The sequence below is a fragment of the Chiloscyllium plagiosum genome, unplaced genomic scaffold (genome assembly GCF_037043375.1).
Source record: "Chiloscyllium plagiosum isolate Xiang-an unplaced genomic scaffold, Cpla_swu_hap1 HiC_scaffold_3, whole genome shotgun sequence".
NCBI classification, from domain to species: Eukaryota; Metazoa; Chordata; class Chondrichthyes; order Orectolobiformes; family Hemiscylliidae; genus Chiloscyllium; species Chiloscyllium plagiosum.
In genome coordinates this window covers 127,568,538-127,593,379 of record NW_028270141.1, presented here as the reverse complement: position 1 = coordinate 127,593,379, position 24,842 = coordinate 127,568,538, and the positions used below count along the sequence as shown (strand labels likewise).

At 45.2% G+C, this 24,842-nt stretch overlaps 1 protein-coding gene across 1 annotated transcript; it reads left to right on the top strand.

Moving 5' to 3' along the window:
- Positions 1–1,296: 1,296 nt before the first annotated feature.
- On the top strand, positions 1,297–19,926 carry LOC148151332 (heme-binding protein 2-like). Its single transcript, XM_087976373.1, has 4 exons — positions 1,297–1,428; positions 7,713–7,842; positions 14,241–14,415; positions 18,571–19,926. The coding sequence occupies exons 1-4, from the start codon at positions 1,297–1,299 to the stop codon at positions 18,734–18,736; spliced, it is 603 nt and encodes a 200-aa protein (XP_087832499.1). The 3' UTR covers positions 18,737–19,926.
- Positions 19,927–24,842: the final 4,916 nt, after the last annotated feature.

Sequence of the window (24,842 nt, the reverse complement as noted above, 5' to 3'; positions counted from 1 at the left end):
AGTATTCTGATCACCTTGGGAGCTGTTCAGGAATACAGAGGGCTTTACTTCACATTCTCAATTGCTGGAAGATGTTGTTTTTAAAGACACCTCAAATAAAAATGGGAACTTCCCCATGGCCCAATGGACAGAACAGACTGTCAAGGCCTGTCAATGAGGGAGGAGGTTCAAGACAGGCCATGGAATTGTTGAGTTCTTGTCGCAAATTTTATGAAGGACTTCACTAAATAGCTGCTCCCCAAGAATTGATAGAAGAGGAGGAAAGGGATAGCTCAGGGGGTTGTATCATTCGAAGTTGATGAACTATTAATTATTCAGTTCACAGCAAGAATGATTCCACGCAGAGGTAGATCCAGGGAAGTGACAAGTTCTAAAGAGAATACGTTCGTTTGAATCTGGAATATTTTGAAGAGTGGAATGTGTGAAGGAACTGAGCAAATTCTGTTCCTCCATCTTTTGGTCTTACAGCTGCATTCACGTGGCCATAATGTCCACTCAATTTGCTTGCCCAGTGATGCTTGTGCCATCAGCCAGTATGACTGCAACACATTCCATCTCTTCTTCAAAGTAATTAATATATCTAGTAATTAATAAGACATAGAATCATAGCATCACTACAGTATGGATAGGGGCCATTTGGCCCATCAATTCAGGACCAACCCTTCTGAAGGGCATCTCACCTGGATCTAACCACTTACTCCATTCCCATAACTCCACGTTTAGCTTGGCTAACTCATCTAGCCGACACACCCCTGGCCACTGCATAACAATGTACCACGGCCAATGCACCTAAACTGCACATCTTTGGATATAGGAGCAGAATTAGGCCACTCAGCCCATTGTGTCTGCTCCGCCATTCGATCATAGCTGACGTTTCTCAACCTCATTCTCCTGCCTCTTACCCAGAGTTGGTCCTCTTCAATAGTTAGAAATAGATGAATTAAGACCATAGGTACACCACCACCAGAAACAGTAACCAGGGGAGAGTAAGTGTCAGCACAACAGTGATGAGTGATAGCAATTACAAAACTCGTTTTCCCAGGTTTCAGAGTTCCCGTGAACCAACTGACAGAAGGTTAATGATTTATGAACCCATCCCAAAGTTAGAACGAAAAGTATTTTACATAGTCAATGAGTTGGAGCATTTCCCCAATACATAATATAGCTAAGCTGTATTCAAAATCACCCTCATCAAACAGTATATAAAAGTTACAACTCAGTGTTCAAACTGCAGATCCACCTGAAGGTGCTGAGAGTCAGTCAGTGCATTCACCAGTGATCTGAGAGAACACCAAGATGCTGAGAATCTTCTTAACTGTGTCTGTCCTCTTCGGGCATCAAATTGCTGCTCAGGACCCAGAGCAGGAGGTGATCGACCTCTGTACTCATGTTGACTGTCCAGAGCCAGAACAAGTCATCCAGGACAAGGTCAGTACATCTGAGAGTTTCCTCTGTTCTGTCATGTTTGTACCAGTGGAAATTATTCCATGTTGTTTTTAGTCCCTAACCTGCAGTGCACCGACAGTCCACATCCCAACCCTGAACCATGAAACTGGACTGAAATTACTCCTCGGGCCTCATTAACACTTTCTACATGAGCTGCCATAGCCTGCCTGGCTCCCACTGCCAGCTTGTGCAGTAAGAAGAATATCAGGGCTTCCATCTCCAGCAGCAGGTGAAGGGAGGGGTCAGTGTGCTCACAGAGAGGGGGCTGGTGGGGGTCAACACGAGGACTGTAGAGGCAGGGAGCTCTCCTACTGCTCCTGTCTTCACTCAATCTAACCCTGTTTCTGAAAGGCAGCTGATCACAGGCTGAAGGTCTCTGTGTTCAATGTGGAAGAGGCCAAGTCTGGTTGTGAGTGGAATCTTCCCATTCCCCAATCCTGGACAGCTGCAAAGTCATTTCAATCCAGCAGGCTGCAAACAGAAGATAAGTCAGCTGTGAGATACTGCTCTCTGACCATGTTGGGGTCACTCTGCATTGGTTAGTGGACAGGAGAAGGTGTGAAGGTTGATTAACATTAGCAAATACTTGAAGAATTTTGCATTATTTTTTATGTGGACATATTCCATTGAGAAACACAAACTCCACAGGAAAACTGATTGACCAATGTCTGACCAAATTAATTCAGGGTAATACTAGATTAAAGAAGAGATTCTTCTGACAATTCCAGTAAATGTCCAGAACAGGCAATGACTGAATATTAATAAGAGAGGGAATAATAGACAGTGGCAGCATACCAGACAGGAATTTACATATTACACGAGCTTGCACAAGCAGATGGGACAGAAGCAAAAATAATTGTTAAACTCTGAGAAACAAAGGTAGGAAAATGACAGGGAAGAGGGAAGTGGGAGGGATATAAAACACACACCTTGAATCTGTCTTCACACAAAAAATATTTTATTAAAAACTGAATAGTGGGACATCAAAGATCTGAAGAGGTTGTGGAATTACTCAGTATAAAAGAGAGTAAATATGAGAAAATCTCCAGGATTAAACACCTGATAAATTCCCAGCACTTGGTAACCTGCATCCTAGGATTCTTAAAGAAGTTGACTGTAGGATTACTGGGTCCAATGGTTTGTGACCTTCTGTACTGCCCAGATTCTCTAACAGCGTCAGTAGTTTAGAACAGAACAGTTCTAACAGAGATGTTCAAGACTGGAGGGAGAGTAAAAAACAGGGAAGTTAGTGTGACATCAGTCAGAGAGAACAAGGATAGCAGGGTGAAGGACAAACAGACGATGACTCTGTGGAGAAAGTAGCCATGCAAATGCTGGGTGAGAGGGCAACCTGTTTGTGTTGGAGATGAGAACAGTAAGGGAGATAAATTATATTCTGTGTAGTCACAATTGAGTAGTCCGAAGGTTGTGTTCCCTACTCTGTGTCTGGTTTTCAGGATATCATCATTGCTGGAGAAATTGAAGTGTGAAGGTTAGTGCAAGGACAGCACGGTGGCTCAGTGGTTTGCACTGCTGCCTCACAGTGCCAGGGACACAGGTTCAATTCCAGCCTCGGGCGACTGTCTGTGTGGAGTTTGCACATTCTCCCCGTGTCTGTGTGGGTTTCCTCCCACAATCCAAAGATGTGCAGGTCAGGTGGATTGGCCATGCTAAATTGCCCATAGTGTTTGGTGCATTAGTCAGAACAAAATGGGTCTGGGTGGGTTACTCTTCGGAGGGTCTGTGTGGACTGGTGGGACCAAATGGCCTGTTTCCACACTGTAGGGAATCTAATCAATCTGTATAGATTTCAGTGGCATGGGTAGATTCTTAAACAAGCTGCTGTCGTGAATTGGGCAGTTAAGATTTAGAGATTGATACCAAAGGGTAAGGTTAGACAGGATGTGTATAAGTTGGTAGACTGTCAGTTAGTGGAGTGTTGTAACCATCAATGCTGGGGCCTTAGCTATTTACAATCTATATGATAGGACTGAGTGTCAAGTATTTACGTTTGCTGTTGTGAAGCCAGGTGGAGATTTTAGCCGCTGACAGGATAATAGGAATCTGCCAGGTAAGTTAAGTGAATGGGCAACACATGGGCAGATGGAGTATAATGTGGGAAAATGTAAAGTTATTCACTTTAATCAAAGAATTAGATCAGAAGGTGAATTAAATGGAGAGCTGATGGCCTTGAGGTATTATCGCCGGACTCTTAATCCCGAGACACAGGTAATGTTCTGGGGACCTGGGTTTGAATCTCGCCATGGCAGATGGTGGAATTTGAATTCAATAATCATCCGAAATTAAGATTCTGTGATGTCCAGGAATCCATTGTCAATTGTTGGGAAAACCCATCTGGTTCAGAAATGTCTTTCAGGGAAGGAAACTGCCAACTTCTGGTCTACATGTGACTCCAGACCCACAGCAATGTGATTGACATTTAACTGCTCTCTGGGCAATTAGGATGGGCAGTATATGCTGGTCTAGTCAGCAATGCCCCCATCCCACGTATGAATTAAAAGGAAAGAATTGTTTTCATCTGTGAAAAGAATTTTCAATGTTGGTGTTCAGGGATAGTTGGATGTCCAGGACATGAAACTCAGCAGGTTGGCATAAAGGCACGGCAAACGATCAGGACGGGGGAAGATGGTGGCATAGTGACCAATAATCCAGAGGGACAATCTCATGCTTTGGAGAAATAAACACTGAAACTGATGGAGAAACACATTAGGTCTGACAGCATTTGTGGAGAGAGTAAATGTTTAAGTGTGATGTGACTATTTCTGAAGTTGAGTCCTATCGGATTCGAAACTCTAACTCTTTCCACAGATACTGCCAGACCTGCTGAGCTTGTCTAGCGTTTTTTTATTTTTATTTTAGATTTCCAACTTTTGCAGTTTTTGGTTTTGTTGCAACTGCTTTAGGGTCACAGATTCAAATCCCATATTGGTGGCTAGAATTGGGTTTGAAAATCTACTCTCTGCAGTGGTGACCATGGAACTATTATCAATTATTGTAAACCACATCTGGTTCACTCATAGCCTAGAGAACAGGAAATCTGCTATTTTTACCTGGGCTAGTCTACTTGTGACTTTATCCACAGTAATGTGCACCACTCTTAAATGTTGTCTAAAATGGCCTGGCAAGTCACTCAGATCGAAGAGATGGACAGGCAACAACGGAGGGGCTTGCCAATGATAGCCACATTCTCTAAAATAATACATTTTAAAACATGGAATATTGAATAAAGGCCTTTATTGAAAGAGAGTTGAAGAGCAAGAATGAGGAGGTTTCATTGCCCTTGTACAAGGGGCTTTGGTGAGACTGCGTCCAGAGTGCTGTATGCAGCTATGCTCTCTTTTTCTAAAGAAGCATGTACTTGGAGGTACTGCACTGAACATTCACTGCAGTAATTCTGGAGGTTAGAGAAACATTAACCGGTAACACTGTGCACCCTATTGCCATAATGCATCGATAGAGAATAGAGAGTGGATGTTGCCAGTAATGAACAGGCACAAGAATAAAACGGATTGTGTTTTCCAAGATGGTGTCAAGCTTCTTGAATGTTGTTGGAAGAGGCAAGTTAAAGTCTTCACTCACACTCCTGCACTGTGGCTTGCAGATGGGAGACAAGCATGGGGAAGAAAGGAGGTCAGCTATTCACTGCAGAATTCAGAGTCTCTGAATCTCCCTTGGAACTCATTTGGCTTGTCCAGATCAATGGTTAAACCTAGAATATTGGTGGATTCGGCAATGACAATGCAAATGAATATCGAGGAGAAATGTTTGGATTTTATTTTACGTCTAGTTTTTCTAACAGATGAGAGACTTGACAAACAGTCGAGGTATTTTTCAATGTATAATTTCAGTTACATCACACTGTAAACTTTTGCTATAAATGCTGTGTCTTACAATTGTGTCCTCCACAACCACCTGATGAAGGAGCGGCTCTCCGAATGCTAGTGCTTCCAATTAAACCGGTTGGACTATAACCTGGTGTTGTGTGACTTTTAATTCAGTTCTTTGTAATATTGTCCTTGATATGTCCTAGGTAAATCACCCTTGCTTTTGTGAACTCATTTTTGGCCAGGCATGTTATCAAGTCATCAAACTGCAATTACACAGAAGCCTGACAGTGTCAATGCAGGCCATTCAGCCCATTGAATCCACACCGACCCTCTGAGTAGTATCCCACCCAGACCCAACACTGTTCCCAGTCCCTGTAATTCTACATTTCCCATACCTAATCCACTTAACCTACACATCCATGGACTTAACTTGGCCAGTCCATCTTCCGTGCACATCTTTGGACTGTGGCAGGAAACTGGAGCACCCAAAGGAAACCCACATGGACACAGAATGGGCAAACTCCACAAAGACAGTCACCAGAGGATGGAATTGAAATGGGTTCCTGGTACTGTGAGGCAACTGTGATAACCACAGAGCCACTGTGCTGCCAGTAGCTAAAACACATTCTCTAATTGCCTTATATGTTCTTTCCATGTGAATCTGTAAAATCCTTAGAGTATGGAAGCAGGCTGCTTGACCCAACAAGTCCACACCGACCCTCCAAGTAACTCACCCAGACCCATTCCCCTATCCTAATACGCTACGTTTTCCCTGACTAATGCACCTAACCTACATATCCCTGAATACTATGGGCAACTTAGCCTGGCCGATCCACCTATTCAATCCATCTAACCTGCACACCTTTGGACTGTGGAAGGAAATGAGAGCACCTGGAGGAAACTCACGCAGCCACAGGGAGAATGTGCAAACTCCATACACAGTCACCAGAGGCTGCAATCAAACTCAGGTCCCTCGTGCTGAGAGGCAGCAGTGCTAACCACTAAGCACTGGTGTTCCTGTGTTTTCTAAATAAACTACAGTGAGGTACTTCATATATGACTTGAAGCATCAGTGTTTGGAAATTGGCTGTACATGTTTAAACTCAAATGGCATGATTCAACTTTGATATGATCGGTATGATGTTACAAAGGAAGATATTTCACAAGCCTTTGGTCTTAATGGCTATTACAACTTGCTCAGGAACCATTCAAGTTTTTGTTACAATGCTGAGCCCTCCTGAGCCCATAACTGATGCTGATTAAAAAGCTTTTCAAAAGATTGTTTCTGGGCAAAATTGCTGTGAAGAAACATTGGCAGAGCTGAGTTTTTTTTGGAATTCAACCTCACTGCCCAAATAAAGCAATGCACCAAATCAAGCTAATGGGCTAATGAATGGCAGATTGGTTTAGTTTAGATAAATGTGAGGTGCTACATTTTGAAAAGGCAAATCTTAGCAGGACTTATTCACTTAATAGTAAAGTCCTCGGGAGTGTTGCTGAACAAAGAGACCTTGGAGTGCAGGTTCATAGTTCCTTGAAAATAGAGTTGCATGTGGATAGGATAGTGAAGGCGCCATTTGGTATGCTTTCCTTTATTGGTCAGAGTATTGAGTACAGGAGTTGGGAGGTCATGTTGCGGCTGTACAGGACATTGGTTAGGCCACTTGTGGAATATTGCGTGCAATTCTGGTCTCTCTTCTGTCGGAAAGATGTTGTGAAACTTGAAAGGGTTCAGAAAAGATTTACAAGGGTGTTGCCAGGGTTGGAGGATTTGAGGTAGAGGGAGAGGCTGAACAGGCTGGTGCTGTTTTCCCTGGAGCATCAGAGGCTGAGGGGTGACCTTAAAAGTTTATAAAATCATGAGGGGCTTGGATAGGATAAATAGACAAGTCTTTTCTCTGGCGATAGGGGAGTCCAGAACTTGAGGGCGTAGGTTTAAGGTGAGAGGGGAAAAAATTAAAATGGACCTAAGGGGCAACCTTTTCACACAGAGGGAGGTGCATGTATGGAATGAGCTGCCAGAGGAAGTGGGGAAGGCAGGTACAATAACAATATTTGAAAGCCATCTGGATGGCTACATGAATAGGAAGGTTTTAGAGGGATATGGGCCAAGTGCTGGCAAATGGGACAGGTTTAGGATATCTGATTGGCATGGATGAGTTGGACCGAAAGGTCTGTTTCTGTGCTGTACCTCTGATTCTATAAACTCAATGTGTTCCAGTAACTTATTCCTAAAACTGCAAATATCTTCTGACATAGTTTCCTTAGTCTCAAGGAGTACTCTTCCCCATTTTAGTTCACAGTCCAAAAAAAACCTAAAGTAGTCCTTAAACTTTATGACAATTTTCTCATTTGATGTTTATTTTGGTGTCGGGTTAATTTTCTCGTGTGATAATTCAATTTCTCTTCTTGTTTTAGAATTATAAAGAGATGCAATACCCAGCCATCCAATGGATTAAAACAAAGGTTGATGATATGGATCTGGTTCATGCAGTGGATACTGGCTTGAAAATTCTTTTCAATTATTCAGCTTTTAACAATGCTGAAGGTACATTGCATATCCCTTTAAATTGCAACAAAATATAAAATACTCCTTTAGTCTCTAACTAGTCTTGTCTGAAACCTTCTCCACAGACTGACACATTTCCTAATGAATTTGCCAATGTGAATCCCAGAGGGGTGCTTGATCACATTGTTAATTTGGAAACTGCTTTATTAAATACAGCTCTGTGGTCCTACAATCTGGGAAGTGGGAAGTGTATTTCAAACAGTGAGCAGACTCTTCTCAGGATCTGGGCTATCAGGTGAGAAGTCCCATGAAGCCAACCTCAACTCGAGCAAGCAACTCGCTGAGTTGCATGGCAGCAAGTTGCCAATTAGAGGGGATTCTAGATTGTTCAATGCCTTATTATTGCTGCAATCTTATACCTGCACCATTTCTCAGTGCCAGCATCTTCCGTGGCAAACACACACTGCATGATCGGCAACCAAATGGCCATGTCTTAGTGGAGTAGTCCTTAGTGCAGGCCGTGGAGACACTCAGTTAGGGGTCCTGATACAGTAAATCAGGCACAGCCTAGGACACCATCCAGGGGATTGACCACAGTGAGGCACCTGCTCAGGGAGTTCTCTGTTGGGAAGTCAGTACCTCTGTAGTTTGGGCAGTGGGTCAGTCCTGTGGATCCATTAGTCAATACAGGGCTGGGGAGAGTTGGGGGGGGGGGCAGGTCTCCCTAATCCCTGGCTCCCTTTGTGTTGTACACCTCTCTGCCTCAGGCATCACTGACCAACTCATTCCCACCAGCACGGGCCAAGAAAAAAAAGAATCGGGATGTTTGAAGATGTGGGGAAACATTGTCAGCTGAAACCACCATCTTACAAATACCTTGTTCATCTTGATCTCACGTGCTGCAACGGCTCTCACAGACATCAATCCATGGTCCATCCTGTATAGACATGGACTATGCTTCATGCTGGCACTATCACATTCAGGGCGACACAGAGACTCAAACATTTGTGAGAAGATTTGTAGCTCGGGTGCTCGTTGTTGTGGTTCTGTTCGCCGAGCTGGGAATTTGTGTTGCAGACATTTCGTCCCCTGTCTAGGTGACATCCTCAGTGCTTGGGAGCCTCCTGTGAAGCGCTTCTGTGACGTTTTCTCCGGCATTTATAGTGGTTTGTATCTGCCGCTTCCGGTTGTCAGTTCCAGTTGTCCGCTGCAGTGGCCGGTATATTGGGTCCACTACGTAGTGTACAAAATCCCATGCAAGGACTGCACAAAACACTACATAGGACAAACTGGAAGACAGCTAACGATCCGTATCCATGAACACCAACTAGCCATGAAACAACACGACCAGCTATCCTTAGTAGCCACAAACACAGAGAACAAGCAACATGAGTTCGACTGGGACAACACTACTATTATAGGACAAGCCAAACAGAGAACAGCCAAGGAATTCCTAGAGGCATGACACTCATCCACAGACTCTATCATCAAACACATTAACCTGGACCCAATATACTGGCCACTGCAGCGGTCAGCTGGAACTGACAACCGGAAGCGGCAGATACAAAGCACTATAAATGCCGGAGGAAAGATCACAGAAGCGCTTCACAGGAGGCTCCCAAGCACTGAGGTTGTCACCTAGACAGGGGACGAAACGTCTGCAACACAAATTCCCAGCTCGGCAAACAGAACCACAACAGACTCAAACAAACAGAGGTAGGACCAAAACAATCAAATTTTTACAAACCCAATAAACCAGCTCACCCCATGTGCACTGATTATAGTGTCTAACACTTTTAAAACTCCTGTCCAGTTCTGATGCAAGGTCAATGACCGGAAACATTGGGTGGGATTTTCCCCTCTGCAGAAGTGACAAATAATTAGGAAATATCTATCCTATGATTAAGGGATCAAGGGTTACGGGGAGAAAGCAGGAGAATGGGTTTGAGAAATATGTCAGCCATGATTGAATGGTGGAGCTGACTTGACGGGCCGAATAGCCTAAAACTGTTCCTATATCTGATGGTCTTATGGTTTGAGTGGGTGAGGGGTTGGAGAAAATGAAGCCGCTGATGTCATGTTGACAATCAGAATTCCCCTTCCCATTCCCTTTCCAACTCAATTACAATCTTAGTGAGAGGGTCAATGTTCAACCTTCCTGAACCAATGACCAATTACAGTCTTTCAGTGATCAATTTATGGCCATTTAAGAGCCTTAAGCTGCCATTTACCTGATTTGAGAGAAATATGGCAGCCTTCCTGAAAGTTATTCGTGGGGCATCTGCTGGTCAGGTTGGGCCTTGATTTACCACAATCTGTGGCAATCACAGGCACAGCCAGTGTTTAGGGACGCTGCTGAAAACCACCACCAGGCCCTAACCCAATCACCTTCCCTCATGTTCCTATCCCCTTGATCCCTCCTCAAAATATCACTCACTTCCCGATCCCTGCCAGCAGACTGGGCCTTCAATAAATTGATACCTCTGACTGGCTGACAAGCAAAGGCTGGAAGAACACAGCAAGCCAGGCAGCATCAGGAGGTGGAGAAATCGACATTTTGGGTGTAACCCTTCTGCAGATAAAGCTGCAGACAAAGGGGGTGGTGGATGCAGGGTGGTGAAGTGGGGTTAGGTGAAGTCAGGTAGAGAGTACAATCTGATTAGGCAATGGGAGGAATGAATCCAGTTGGTGTCTGGGAGGAGTGGAAAGGAAGGGAAGGGACTGGGAAGGGGGTCAGGGGATGGGAAGTGAGGTTATTTGAAATTGGAGAACTCAATGTTGAGTCCTCCGGGCTGTAGGCTGTCGTGACAGAAGATGAGGTGTTGTTCCTCCAATTTGTTGTTTGGTTTGTTGTGGCAATGGAGGAGGCCAAGGACGGTCAGGTTGGAAAGGGAATGGGAAGGGGAGTTCTGATCGTCAACATGACATCAGCGCCTCATTTTCTCCAACTCCTCACCCACTCCAACATCACCCCCTCTGAACCTGCAGCACTCCACTATCTCCGCACCAACCCTGGTTCACAAAACCCGCTGACAAAGGTCTGGAGATTGAACCTCTGTCACAGAGGCCAGATGCCAACTCTCCGACACCACATCCTACCTCCCCCTTGCAGATAACCCCACTGCAACCCAACAGGCCAAAAACACTTGCACTGTCCGAGCCCTCATTGCCTCTGGTGGTGATCTCCCCTCCACTGCCTCTCACCTCTGTCCCAGCCCCATACTGCCTGGTTCCATCTGTACCCCAAGATTCACCGACCCAGGCGGCACGGTGGCCCAGTGGTTAGCACTGCTGCCTCACAGCGCCTGAGACCCGGGTTCAATTCCCGCCTCAGGCGACTGACTGTGTGGAGTTTGCACGTTCTCCCCGTGTCTGCGTGGGTTTCCTCCTGGTGCTCCGGTTTCCTCCCACAGTCCAAAGATGTGCAGGGTCAGGTGAATTGGCCATGCTAAATTGCCCGTAGTGTTAGGTAAAGGGGTAAATGTAGGGGTATGGGTGGGTTTCGCTTCGGCGGGTCGGTGTGGACTTGTTGGGCCGAAGGGCCTGTTTCCACACTGTAATGTAATCTAAAAAAAAAAACTACCCCAGCCAACCCATCGTCTCAGCATGCTCCTTACCCACCAAACTCATCTTGTCCCACCTCGACTCCATCCTCTTCCCCCTTGGTCTCGTCACTTCCTACCTACATCCGCAACACTAACCACACTCTCCATCTCTTCAGCAACTTCCAGTTCCCTGGCCCACAGTGCTTTATCCTCACTATAGATGTGCAGTCCTAAAACACATCCATACCCGACAAGGACAGCCTCCAGACCCTCTGCTTCTTCCTCTCCAACAGACCTATCCAGTCCCCCTCCACCTTGCCAAACTGATCCTCACCTATAATAACTTTCCCTTTAACTCCTCTCATTTCCTTCAAGGCCTTGGGCACCTGGATGGACCCCAGATACACCTACCTCTTTGTTAGCTATAATCAAACAGTCCCTCTTCAGTACATACATAGGCACTGTGCACCAACTCTTCCGCCATTACATCGATGACTGAATCATTGCAGCGTCCTGCTCCCAGGCCTAACTGGAGCAGTTCATCGACTTCACCCACAGCTTCCACCCCACCCTCAAATTCACTTGGTCCATCTTGGACACACCCCTCCCCTTTCGTGACCTCTCCATTTCAATCTCTGGTGACAGTCTCCAGACAGACATTTACTCTAAACCATCAGACTCCCACAACTACACCTCCTCCCTCCTGCAAGAACTCCAACCCATTCTCCCAATTCCTCTGCCTTCGCCACATCTGCTCAGACAAAGAGACATGCCATGTGCGAGCATCCCAGATGTCCACCTATTTCGAAAAAACGTGCTTTTCCCGCTTCTGTCATCCAGATAGCCCTCCACTGCACCACCTCCATTCCCTGCTCCACTGCCCTAACCTCTCCTCAACAACACGGGAAAGACAGGGTCCACCTTGTCTTCACCTACCACCCCACCAGTATCCGCATCAAAAGTATCATCTTTAAATACGTCCGCCAACTCCAACTAGACCCCATCACCAAGAACATGTTCCCCTCCTCACCCCTCTCTGCCTTCCGCAATGACCACTCCTTTAGACAGTCCTTGGTTTATGCCATTCTCCCCAACACCCCCCCACCCCCCCCTCCACCCAACCCCCAAATCCCCAGGTACCTGCCATTGCAACCGGATAAGATGCAAAATCTGCCGGATACCACCCCCCTCACCTCCCATCCATGGCGCCAAACAGTCCTTTCAGGTGAGACAGAGGTTCACCTCCCTCTTCTCCAACCTAGTTTACTGTATCTGGTGCTCACAATGTCATCTTCTCTACATTGAGGAGACAGAACATAAACTCAGGGAATGGTTCACCGAGCATCACAGCCGGGCTTGCAGGGGCTGGCCAGACCTCCCAGCCACCGCCCATTTTAATTCCCCTTCCCACTTCCTTTCTGACATGACAATCCTTGGCCTCCTCCATTCCCACAACAAACCACACTACAAATTTGGGGAAGAACATTTCATCTTCTGCCAGGTAGCCTACAGCCTGGAGGATTCAATGTTGAGTTTTCCAATTTCAAATAATCTCCTGCCCCATTCCCCCGACCCCCTTCCCAGCCGTCCCCATCCCTTCCACTGCTCCCTGCCACCAACCAGATTCATTCCTCCCATTGACCAACCAGGTGGTACCCTCTACCTGTCTTCACCTATCCCCACTTTACACTCTGCTCCTCCCATTCCGTTTGTCTGCCATTCCCACTTACACCCACCCACAGTCCTGAAGAAGGGTTACACCTGAAGTGTCAACTTCACCTCCAGATGCTGTCTGGCTTGCTGTGTTGTCCCAGCCTCCTGTTTGTCTACCTTGGATTCCAGCAGCTGCAGGTTTTTTATCTCTATCCTCCAACTGGCTGGGAGATTCAAACTAGGTGAGATATCTATGTCCCAATATTTGACTGGAGGGAGTGCTGGAGAGATTTAATGCAGTGATACCAAGTCTGCAGGGCCTCTGTGTGGAGAGACTGTAGAAGTTGGGGTTACTTACCTTAGAGCAGAAAGGGTTAAGAAGTGATTGGAGAGAGCTATTCAAAACCACGAAGGGTAAAGGAGGAGAAACTGTGGGAGAGGTGTTAATGATGAGAGTATGTGAATTTCAGTCATTGTAACAAGGAAATGTTGTCATCACAGGAAATGATATCACCAACCCAAGGAAACCGAAACACAAATAAAATGTGGGCCATGCCACTAATACTTCATCTGGGGGCTCACTGATGATAATACCTGGTATGGTGACGAAACGTCTGAAAACAAACCTTCTAGCTCAGTGAGCAAACCTACATCCAGTTGCAACAATGTGCAGTTGTCAAGGGGCTGGTTAGCTGACTTCGTTGTACAGCTGGCTTGAGGGGCAGCCTAATGCCAACAGCATGGGTTCAAGTTCTGCACAGTCTGAGGTCACCATGAAGGAAAACGTCCTCAAACTCTCCTTTGACATTAGGTGGGGTGACCCTCCGGTTAAACCACCACCAGTTCTCTCTCATGAGACAGTAGCCCTATCTACAGTCTGGTCAGACGAGAATGACTTTTCCTGTAGTATTGTGATCTGGAAAGCACTGCCTGGAATGGTGATAGAAGCAAATTCAGTCACAACATTCGAAAGATAAATATTTCCACGATGAGGGAATATTTGCGTGTAGGTGTGAAAAGAGCAAATCAGTGTAATGATCTGGTTAAAAATCGACCAAACAGCCAGCACAGGAGTCCCCTCCCCCAGCGCTGTGTCACTCTGTGAGGCTATTATTCAATCTGTCACATCAGTGTCTGCCCCACTTCAGCAATGTCACCCCTGACCCCTCACCTGTAACCTCTGACTCACTGTCAGTGACACCACAGATGATCATCAAATAAAATATCTTTTATTTACAGAAACAATCGTTCCTGTCACTGCACCTTGGGGAATTTCTGGCCACGTGGTAAATGGAACAATTTTACAGAACTACATTGTTTATCTGCTTCTAGTTCCTCAAGTCAAGAGTCCACCAGCACCTACAGATCCAACGGTTACATTTGGAAATGCATCTGATAGTTGGTACTTTGTCAGGTGAGTTTAGCGGCTGATATAATGGTGAACTTAATGGAGGGCTCTTTATGTTGTAATGGTAATGTCCCTACCTTAGGCCTTGGTTCAAGTCCCACCAGCCACAAAGTTTCTCCTCCTTTACCCTTCATGGTTTTGAATAGCTTTCTCCAATCACTTATTAACCCTTTCTGCTCTAAGGTAAGTAATCTCAACTTCTACAGTCTCTCCACACAGAGGCCCTGCAGACTTGGTATCACTGCACTGGAACCAGTGTGTTGAGGGGTGATACAAACTCAGCAGCTCTGCCAGCATCTGTGAAGAGAGAAATCTCACACTGAGTCTGGTATAGCTCTTCAGTGAATAGGTGATGTCAGAGTAGGGGACAAAAGGAAGGAAGTCCAAAACAGAGTTACGTATGAACATAATAACTAAGGCTGGGAGTTACAGAGAGAGTCTTAGGGATGTACAGCACAGAAACAGACCCTTCGGATCAACTTGTGCATGCTGACCAGATATCCCAACCCAATCTAGTAGCATCTGCCAGCGCCCAGCCCATATCCCTCAAACCCTTCCTATTCATAGACCCATCCAGATGCCTTTTTAAATGTTGCAATTGTACCAGCCTCCACCACTTCTTCTGATAGCGCTCATTCCATACACATACCACCCTGTTGCTCCATAGGTCTCTTTTATATCTTTCCCCTCTCACCCTAAACCTATGTCCTCTAGTTCTGGACTTCCCCACCCAGGGAAAAGACTTTGTCTATTTATCCGATCCATGCCCTCATGATTTTATAAACCTCTATAAGGTCACCCCTCAGCCGCTGATGTTCCAGGGAAAACAGGGAAAGACTGCACATAAAATAAGCTGCTTAGGAAGGGAAGGGAGACAAGGCAGTGGTGCTGTGGCTGTACTGGAACAGCTTGGCTCAGGATGTGGCAAATTCATGAGCACGCGTCTTCAGTCCTACTGCCAGAATGTTGTCAGGGTCCACAGCCTTTGTGGTATCCAGTGCCACCAACCGTTTCTTGATATTGATGCAGAGTAAATCAAATTGGCTTCAGATAAGCATCTGTGATGCTGGGGACCACTGGAAAAGGTAGAGATGGGTCATCCACTCGGCACTGCTGGTGAAGATTGCTGCAAATGCCTTGTCCTTTGCATTCATCTGCTGGTCTCTCCCATCCCTGAGGAGAGGGAATATTTGTGGAGCCTCCCCCTCCAGTGAGCTGTTTAATTGTCCACCACCATTCACAACTGGATATGGCAGGACTGCAGAGCTTCCATCTGATTTGTTGGCTGTGGGATCCCTTAGCTCTGTCTATCACTTGCTGCTTGTGGTATTTGGCACGCATGTAGTCCTGGTTTGTAGCTTCACCAGTTTGACACCTCACTTACAGATGTGCCTGGTGCTGCTCCTGGCATACCCTTCTGCACTCGCCATTGAGCCAGGGTAGATCTTGATCAAAACAGTAAGTCATGACAGGAGAGCTCAAAGCCATGGTGTGCTCTTCCTGCTCTACTTGGGAAGCTGATCACATTTCCACTGCCTAGGGCCAGCAGGGGTTCAGGAATGGCCTCCAACTGCAGCTCCTTGAAGCTCAGCTTTCAGAACTGGAGGAATGGCTGGAGACACTGTGGATCATCCATGAAGCTGAGAGTACTGCGAATAGCACATACAGGGAGATGGTCACACTGCAGGCTCAGATTTCATAGGCAGAAAGGGAATGGGTGACCACCAGGCAGAGTAAGGGGCTAGGCAGGCAGTGCAGGAACCCCCTGTGGCTATTTCCTGCAAAACAGACACTTTGGATACTGTCGGGGGGAATGGTCCCTCAGAGAGGACCAGTAACAGCCACATCTGTTTCCCACGGTTCACCTTGTAGCAAAGGAGAGGAGGGGAAAGTGTGAGAATGCAATAGCTATCGGGGATTCAACTGGAAGGGGAATAGATGGATGTTTCTCTGGCAACAAATTAGATTCCAGAATCGGATGCTGTCTCCTTGGTGTTTGGGTCAAGGATGTCTCAGAGTGACTACAGGATATCCTGGAGGATGAGGATAAACAGCCAGTGGTCATGGTACACATTGGTCCCAATGACAGAGGATAAAATATGGCATGAGGTCCTAAATGCAGAATAAAGGGTGTTAGGAAGTAAGTTGAAAGTATGACCTCAAAGGTTGTGATGTCAGGATTACTACTATTGCCACGTGCGAGTCAGAGTAGAAAGTCCAGGAAATTATAATTGAACACATGCTGGAAAGGTGGTGCAAGGGGAGGGTTGCAGATTCCTGGGACATTGGGACTGGTTCTGGGGAAGTGGAACCAGTACTAACTGGATGGGTTGCACATGGTCAGTGATCTCAGGTTCAGGATAATGCTGCAGGATTTCCTCAGGATAATGTCCTTGGCCCAAACATCTTCAGCTGTTTCATTAATAATCCTCCCTCCATTATAAGGTCAGAAGTGGGATATTCACTAATGATTACACAATGTCCAGCACCATTTGTCACTCATCAGACATTAAAGCAGCCCTTGTGCAAAGCAGCAAGACCTGGGCAGTATCCAGGCTTGGGCTGACAAATGATAAGTAACATTCAATACAAATGATAGGCAATGACTGTCTCCAACAGGGGAGAAAGTGACCATTGTCACTTGACATTCAGTGGTGTTACTATCCCTGAATCCCCCACTATCTACATCCTGGGAGTTCCCATTGACCAAAAAAATCAACTGGACTAGTCATATAACTACTGTGGCTACAAGAACAGGTCAGAGGTATCCTGCAACAAATAACTCACCTATTAACTCTCCAAAACATGTCCCGCATCTACAAGGCAAAAGTGTGATGGAATATTGCCCACCTGACTGCCATTGGGCAGCTCCAATAACATTCAAGCAGCTTGACACCATCCACATCAAAGCAGTTCACTTGGTTGGCATCAGATTCACAAGCATCTACTCTCTCCACCATCGACACCTGACAGCAAAGTAATACAAAGAACTGTGATGTTGGGAATATAAAACAGAAATGGAAAGTTCTGGAGAAACTCAGCAGTTCTTGCAGCATCTGTGGAGAGAGAAACAAAGTTAACATTTCATGTCCAGTGATCCTTCATCACAGGTTATTTCTCCGCAGATGTTGTCAGACCTGCTGAGTTTCTCCAGCACTTTCTGCTTTTGCTACGAAGATAGCGCCTTCCACAGCCATGAACCCCTCCAGCACCCCCCCCCCCCCCCCCCCTCCTCATCTCACCTGGAAGGAGAAGGGCAGCAGATATGTGAGATCACCACCACCTGCAAATTCCTGAATTGGAAATCTATTACCGTCCTTTCTGTTTCTCTGGGTCAAATTCCTGGAACACCCCCACCACCCCAGCGGGATTGTGTATGTACCTACACCAAATAGACAGAAGTAGTCTGGGAGGCAGCTAAATACCACCTTCTCAAGGGCAGGTCGGGATAGGCAATAAATACTCATATAGCCCATGAATAAAGATTTTAAAACATCCTCCTGACATCACCTTCAGAAACGGTTCCCTCTCATTCTTGTCCCATGAGTCAGCGAGAACAGCTTTTCTTTGTCTCCCTTACCTAACTCATGTCACTGTCTGGTACAGCTCCAACCAATTGTCCAAGGACAAATTTCCCAGCTTCTCCACTCTAAACCTATTGGTAAAATCCCTCTGCATCCTCACAAGGTGCAAATATCATTCCTAAAGTGTGAGTGATTATCACTTCACACAATGCTTAAGCTGTGACCTAACCAGCAGTTTACAAAGCTTCAGCATGATCTCCCCCCATTTGTACTCACTACCCCTAGTAATGAAGCTCAAAGTCCCCCATGCTTCCTTAATATGTGCTGCATCTTTCACTGGTCAATATCCCTCAGATCTCCCTGTCCCTGGTACATTTTCATCATCGATAATGATTCCAACATCCCTTTTCCCAGAGTGTCTCACCTCACTCCCCCGTCCTAAATTCCATCTGCCACACGTCTGCCCATTCTGTGAGGTTATTGATGACATTCCTGTAGCTGGGATTGCACTGAATGGTGGAGGGTTCTCAATGACCTGAATGGCTGTCACCTGTTCATATTGACCTGTTAATCTACTCAGATCCAGAAAGCGTTTGTCACGAGGAATGAGAATGAAATGCCTATATTCATATTGTAGGGCAATTGATAGGAAACTGGAAGAGAAACAATATGAAGAACATGTGCTTGAATTCCTGAAGGATTTGGAAGAAGACAACCAACCCTTTGAACCAGGACATTTTACTCTTAATTTCTATAGCAAATGGGGGCTAATGGAAGTAACTTTTTTTAAAGCTTCCAAATGATTTTGTTTTGTAAAGTTCTGTTCCCTTTACAGACATATAACAGTCAATCGCGCTTAACTCTGTCTTAAACTGTTTTATTCATATGCAAGTTACATCTTGGCTTTAACCTGGATTAGCACGGTCTCCTAATCTAAGAAAGGATTTACCTAGCTGTTGGGATTTGGACTCAAATTCCGGAGTAAGTAAGTTTGTGTCATGGAATAATCTTCCTGGTAAGAAAGACAATATTAAATGCAAACCAAAAAGAAAGATTATACAATAAAGGTTATGGTTAGTACTAAACATTTCACTCATTGAGACATACCACAGTACACAGGTGTTATAACACAAGGTAAACCCTTCAACTAATTAAACCAAACACACAGAAATGCTTATTACCTCACCATCTGTCAAAGTAAGAGAACTACCCCAAATCTCACTATTTAAAGAAAAACAAACTTATTCTTTATCTAGAACTGTAAACCTCCTTTATTTATCTACCTCCCACTCTATAACAATATAGCCCCTATTAAATTTACAGCAAATTAATTTTCAAAACCAGGCAGCAGTGTCAGTTCTCCTCTGCAGATTTCCCTGGGTCATTTTCAGCATTCTGCTGTAAAGATGTTTCATATGAGAAAGGTACCTTTCGGGGAGCAGTGTTGCAGGCACTCTGCATGACAGTAGATGCTCTCTGTCTCTGGCTAACTGTCCAAAATACCTGCTTTTTATACTCCAAGATATCGGATCATCTCATTGGTTTGATGTTGTCAAATTCAAATTCGATTGGTTTTTACTATCTTGGGGCATAGTTTAAACTGATTGGTTGAATTCAATCGGCTGTGAAAAAAACAAGGTATCTTATGTTACAGCCCAAATGTTACATCTTCAAATTGTCCAGTCCGCTTTCTGCCTGCAGTCAGTTACATGACAGAGGCCTGCATTCACTCTCTCTTAAAGGTACACCTTCAACTTCATAACACAGGTTCAGGACATGTGGGTCTGTCTTTCCATCAACACCCAAACATCTGACATTCCTTGAACCTGATCTGTTGACTCATAAAACACTTGGATGTTTTCGTTTTCGTCAACTTAACTCAGATGTACACACAAAATCCTCTTGCAGCTTGAACACTTCAACTTTAATTTCCCAGTCTACCTCAACCCCTGTCACCGCAGTTACTCGCAGATTGCCTCTCTCTCTGTCTCTCTGTCTCTGTCTCTGTCTCTCTCTCTCTCTCTCTCTCTCTCTCCACCACGTACTCCCCCCCCCCCCCCCCCCCCACCAACATCTACAGCTTCAGCTTAATACTCTGTTCTAAGAACTTCTTAAAAGAGCCTTTTTCTTTCACTTTCTGTACAGGCAGTTGCCATTAATCTGAACACAGGATTTTATACTGATCTAATACACACAACCTGGATGTTTTATGCAAAATCTTCTACCTGTCTCTACATTACTTTTGGAAAATCCCTTAGACTATGACAATGAACCATCAACTGATCATGCTCCTGCCCATTTGCTATGATGAACTCCAACCTTTCACTCTCAGAAAGACCTCGTTTTTGCAAGTGTGCTCCTGGTAAGGCTCCTGGCACACTGACCTTTTTATATCCCCTTCTCTGTCCTGCCTGAAAACTCTGTGTCCAGGGGTGTTGAGCTGCCATCCTTGCCTCTCTTTTAGCCAATAATCATTATAGCAATTATAAATAAAGTAAGGGATATGATTTTTAAGAGAGAGAAGAAGCTCGGGGACCTGGATGTTTGTAGTTTATTATCTGCCTCATGAGCAGTCATTGCATTCCCCTTCAGGGTAAATACATCCTTCCTCATGTAAAGAGACCAAAAGATTGTGATCCCACATTTATCACTGAAGTGAGAGATTCGGACTCTTCACTCCCATTGTAGTGAAGACCAGCATGCTCTTTGTTTTCCTCATTGTTTGCTGAATGCGTACATGAACTTTCAAACCACACATTAACCAGACATTAGGTTCCAGCTCTGGTCACTCTGACTGTCCCTGACAGAGCAGTCCTGGATGCTCATGTTCCTTTTAACACAAGTTTTGCCCAGTGTTTCAGATTCATTCCTGATCAACCATTTCTGTGAGGCATTGGTGACATCAGTTTAAATTCGTAATTCAACACATACACAGGGTTAAATTCAACTGTTGACGGGGAGCTGGGTCCTTCACTGGGAGGCAGGGATTAAATGTTCTTTTCTCTAATCTTGTTTGAAATGAATGAATTGTGCACGGCCTAAGACAGGGATGGTCCTGGTGATGGATTATACTTCTGTTTAATCTCAGTCATGCTGGGTCAGAATGTTTCACGTTGATGTGGTCAGAGCTCATTGACAGTGGGAGGTATTACAGAGCCTGGTTGTCTGAGGTGGGTCGGTGCTGGAACTGCCCTGTGGAGTATTCCTACATGGAATGGATTTGTATTCCATCAATATTCATTGTTGTGACTCTTTTGTAATGATGTCAAACCTTTATCTGAAAGTCAGTGACACATGAGATTCACAAGGCACATTTCAATAAACATCAGGTTACACATAACAGTCAGCTTTGTGCTGTGGTGTCTGAGGTCAGAGTTTGCACTTGTTGAACTCTGCAGCACAAGGGAAGGCAGTAGGAGAGTGGGAACTTGCATTGAGGCTCAGGACCAGGAGGGGTCAGTGAGAGTTATAGGGGGTCAGTGAGAGTTATAGAGTCATAGAGTCATAGAGACGTACAGCATGGAAACAGACTCTTCCGTCCAACCCGTCTGTGCCGATCAGATATCCCAACCCAATCTAGTCCCACCGGCCAGCTCCCGGCCTTTATCCCTCCAAACCCTTCCTATTCATATACCCATCCAAATGCCTCTTAAATGTTGCAATTGTACCAGCCTCCACCACTTACACATACCACCCTCTGCATGAGAAAGTTGCCCCTTAGGTCTCTTTTATATCTTTCCCCTCTCACCCTAAAGCTATGCCCATGTGGACTGGAGCCTGGAGGAAGGTGAGGGTCTTGCAATTGGAACCAGAAACATCCAGACACACGGAGAATTATATATTAGTGAGGAATGTGTTCCCAGTCTCACTGGTCGAATTTACATTTGAATTGGAACTAACAAGAATGAAGAGAGTGGAAGTGGGGGACACTGTGGTTACTGCCGTCAGGAACACCAGGCCAGGGTGAAAATTCTGCCCTCTGTGTGGGCAGTAGAATATTCCCTTTTCCTGACATTCCTGATGGTCAGACACTGGACATTGTGCTGGGAATGAGGAGAAAGGTTGTTTCTCAATCCAGTTCAGTTTTACTCAGGTCAGTGCAGGTTCAGAAAACAGCTGGATCCAGGTGAGGAAGGACAAGTGGAAGATTCTGGGAACCAGGAAGGATGCAGCTTCAAACTGGTCCATAAAATGGAGAAAAATCCCAACGTGAAATCAGAATCCAGAGTCTGATGTTAGGATAAAATTCAGCTTCAGATCTGCTCCAACCCACCCTGAGAGCTCTACCCATATATCGACTGACTGAATGTGTAATTGAGGAAATGATCTATTCCAATATGATTCCTGTTAACAACCATTCATTCACAGGCTCCTTGTGTGGAATGAAGAAGCTATTGTCTTTGAGGCAGTGTTTGTGTTTTTCTAACTGCTGGGAATGTTTTCTCGCTGGGAATGTTTTCTCGCTGGGAATGTTTTCTCGCTGTGAAATAAAGAGGGTGATGCATCACAACACTAGGTCTCCTGTTCAATTCTTTACTCTGAGGGAAATCCAGGTCAATGATCATGTCATGAATTTAATATTCAATAAATACTCCCACATTTCACTGAAACAAATGTGTCGACATATTGAAGATTGAACGTAATAATTCTCCTATTTTAGAGGATTGATCCTGCATTAACGGAGGGCATTTGGCCCACAGTGTACCTGAGCTCCAGGCAAACGGATGTTGCTAATGTAAAGGCAAGGAGTTACATGTGTGGCTCAAAGATTGATGTGTGTCGAAAGGTTTTCAGTTTCACAACACTCCAGGAGCAGTCACAACAATGCCTTGTACAGTTTCAGCCCCTCTTCCTACTTTCATCTTGTAATAAATGCAAAATTCCCATTTGCAGTGTCTGCACACTAGTTTCTGCTATTCATGCCCAAGCCCCTCTGTATCAAAACACTCTGAAGTTTCTCTGTGTTTAGACAACAAATTGCCTTTCTAACCTCCGTTCAAAACGAGTAACAGTCCACTTAACCAAGTTAAACTCCAATCTGTCAAATTTTGATAATTCTTTTGTAAATTTCTAATTTCTTCATTACAACTTATTTTCCTATCTATTGTAGTGTATTCTTCAAATCCCTGATCCTTTGGAATGGGAGAGCAGGCTCGAGGGGCTGAATGGCCCACTCCTGTTCCTATTTCCCATGGTATTGTAGTTACAGTGAAAGTCACCATCGTCCCAGAGGCTGTTCTCTCTCATTAGACAGAGGTGGCTGCTGGTGCAGAGTTATACCGGAGGGTCAGCAGGCCTCAGGCAAGGGGTGAGGGGGAATATGATGGGGTAGCATTGTTGGTGTGGGATAGAATAGTAAGGATAGTAAGAAATGATCTGGAATCAGAAGATGTAGAATTCATAAAGGTGGAGGTAATAAATGAAACAGGTGAGAGGATACTGTGACAAGTTGTCTATCAGAAGTATCATAGAAACCCTACAATGTGACGACAGGCCATTCAGCCCACTGAGACCACAACAACCCCCTGAACAGCATCCCACCCAGACACACCTCCTACCTTCCCATGTAACCCTCCATTTAACATGGCTCACCTACCTCACCTGCATATCTCTGGACACTCTGGGCAATTTAACCTATTCGCCTTTGGACTGTGGGAGGAAACCGGGTTACCCAGAGGAAATCCACAAAAATTCGGAGAGAATGCATAAACTCCACTCCTGCCCCAGGGAGTGAATTCAAACCCAGGTTGTTGCCACTATGAGAAAGTCGAGCTGACCACTAAGTCACATGCAGCCCCTAGTAACCTATATATATCCAATAAGAGGCAATCGAACCATTGTCTTTTGAAATTCAGTGAAAGCAGGTGAGAAACTAGGAAATCTGCAGTGAATAACTCACCTCCTGACTTCCCAAAGCCTGTCCAAAACACAAGGCAGGAGTATGATGGAATACTCTCCAAGATTAGATTAGATTACTTACAGTGTGGAAATAGGCCCTTCGGCCCAACATGTCCACACAGACCCGCCGAAGCGCAACCCACCCAGACCCGTTCCCTTACATTTACCCCTACACCTAATACTACGGGCAACTTAGCATGGCCAATTCACCAAACCTCCACTTTTTTTTGGACTGTGGGAGGAAACCGGAGCACCCAGAGGAAACCCACACATACACGGGGAGAATGTGCAAACTCCACACAGACAGTCACCTGAGGTGGGAATTGAACCCGAGCTAACCACTGTGCCACCGTGCCTCTCCAGAATCTCACCAAAGTTCCTCGACAGAATCTTCTAAAGCCTTGAGCATTTCCATCTCAAAGAACAAGGACAGCAGATAACAGTGGATCGCCACCATCTGCACATTTCCCTCTAATCCACTCACCATCCAGACTTGTTTAAGTTAAATTGACTTATTACAGGTGTGAAGGCTCACTTTCAAACCACATTAAATGCACTTCACTGGAATACTCTCGTGCTGACTCTTGGTGTAGCTGATACAAGTTCCTGAGTCATCACTGAAGCAGTTCTTGCAAAAAGGACAAATATTACCCGTAACTGGAAATGGCTGAGCCAGTACAAGATCTGATGGGTGACCCACCTTTGATTTTCGAATCAAAATCCATAGTTCTTGTGCAATGGTTGGTCTGTGCGAGGGTTGGTCTGTGCGATAGTTGGTCTGTGCGATGATTGGTCTGTGTGATGGTTGGTCTGTGTGATGGTTGGTCTGTGTGATGGTTGGTTTGTGTGATGGTTGGTCTGTATGATGGTTGGTTTGTGCAATGGTTGATCTGTGCAATGGTCTGTGTAATGATTGGTCTATGTGTGGTTGGTTTGTATGATGGTTGGTTTGTGTGATGGTTGGTTTTTGCGATGGTTGGTTTTTGCGATGGTTGGTTTTTGCGATGGTTG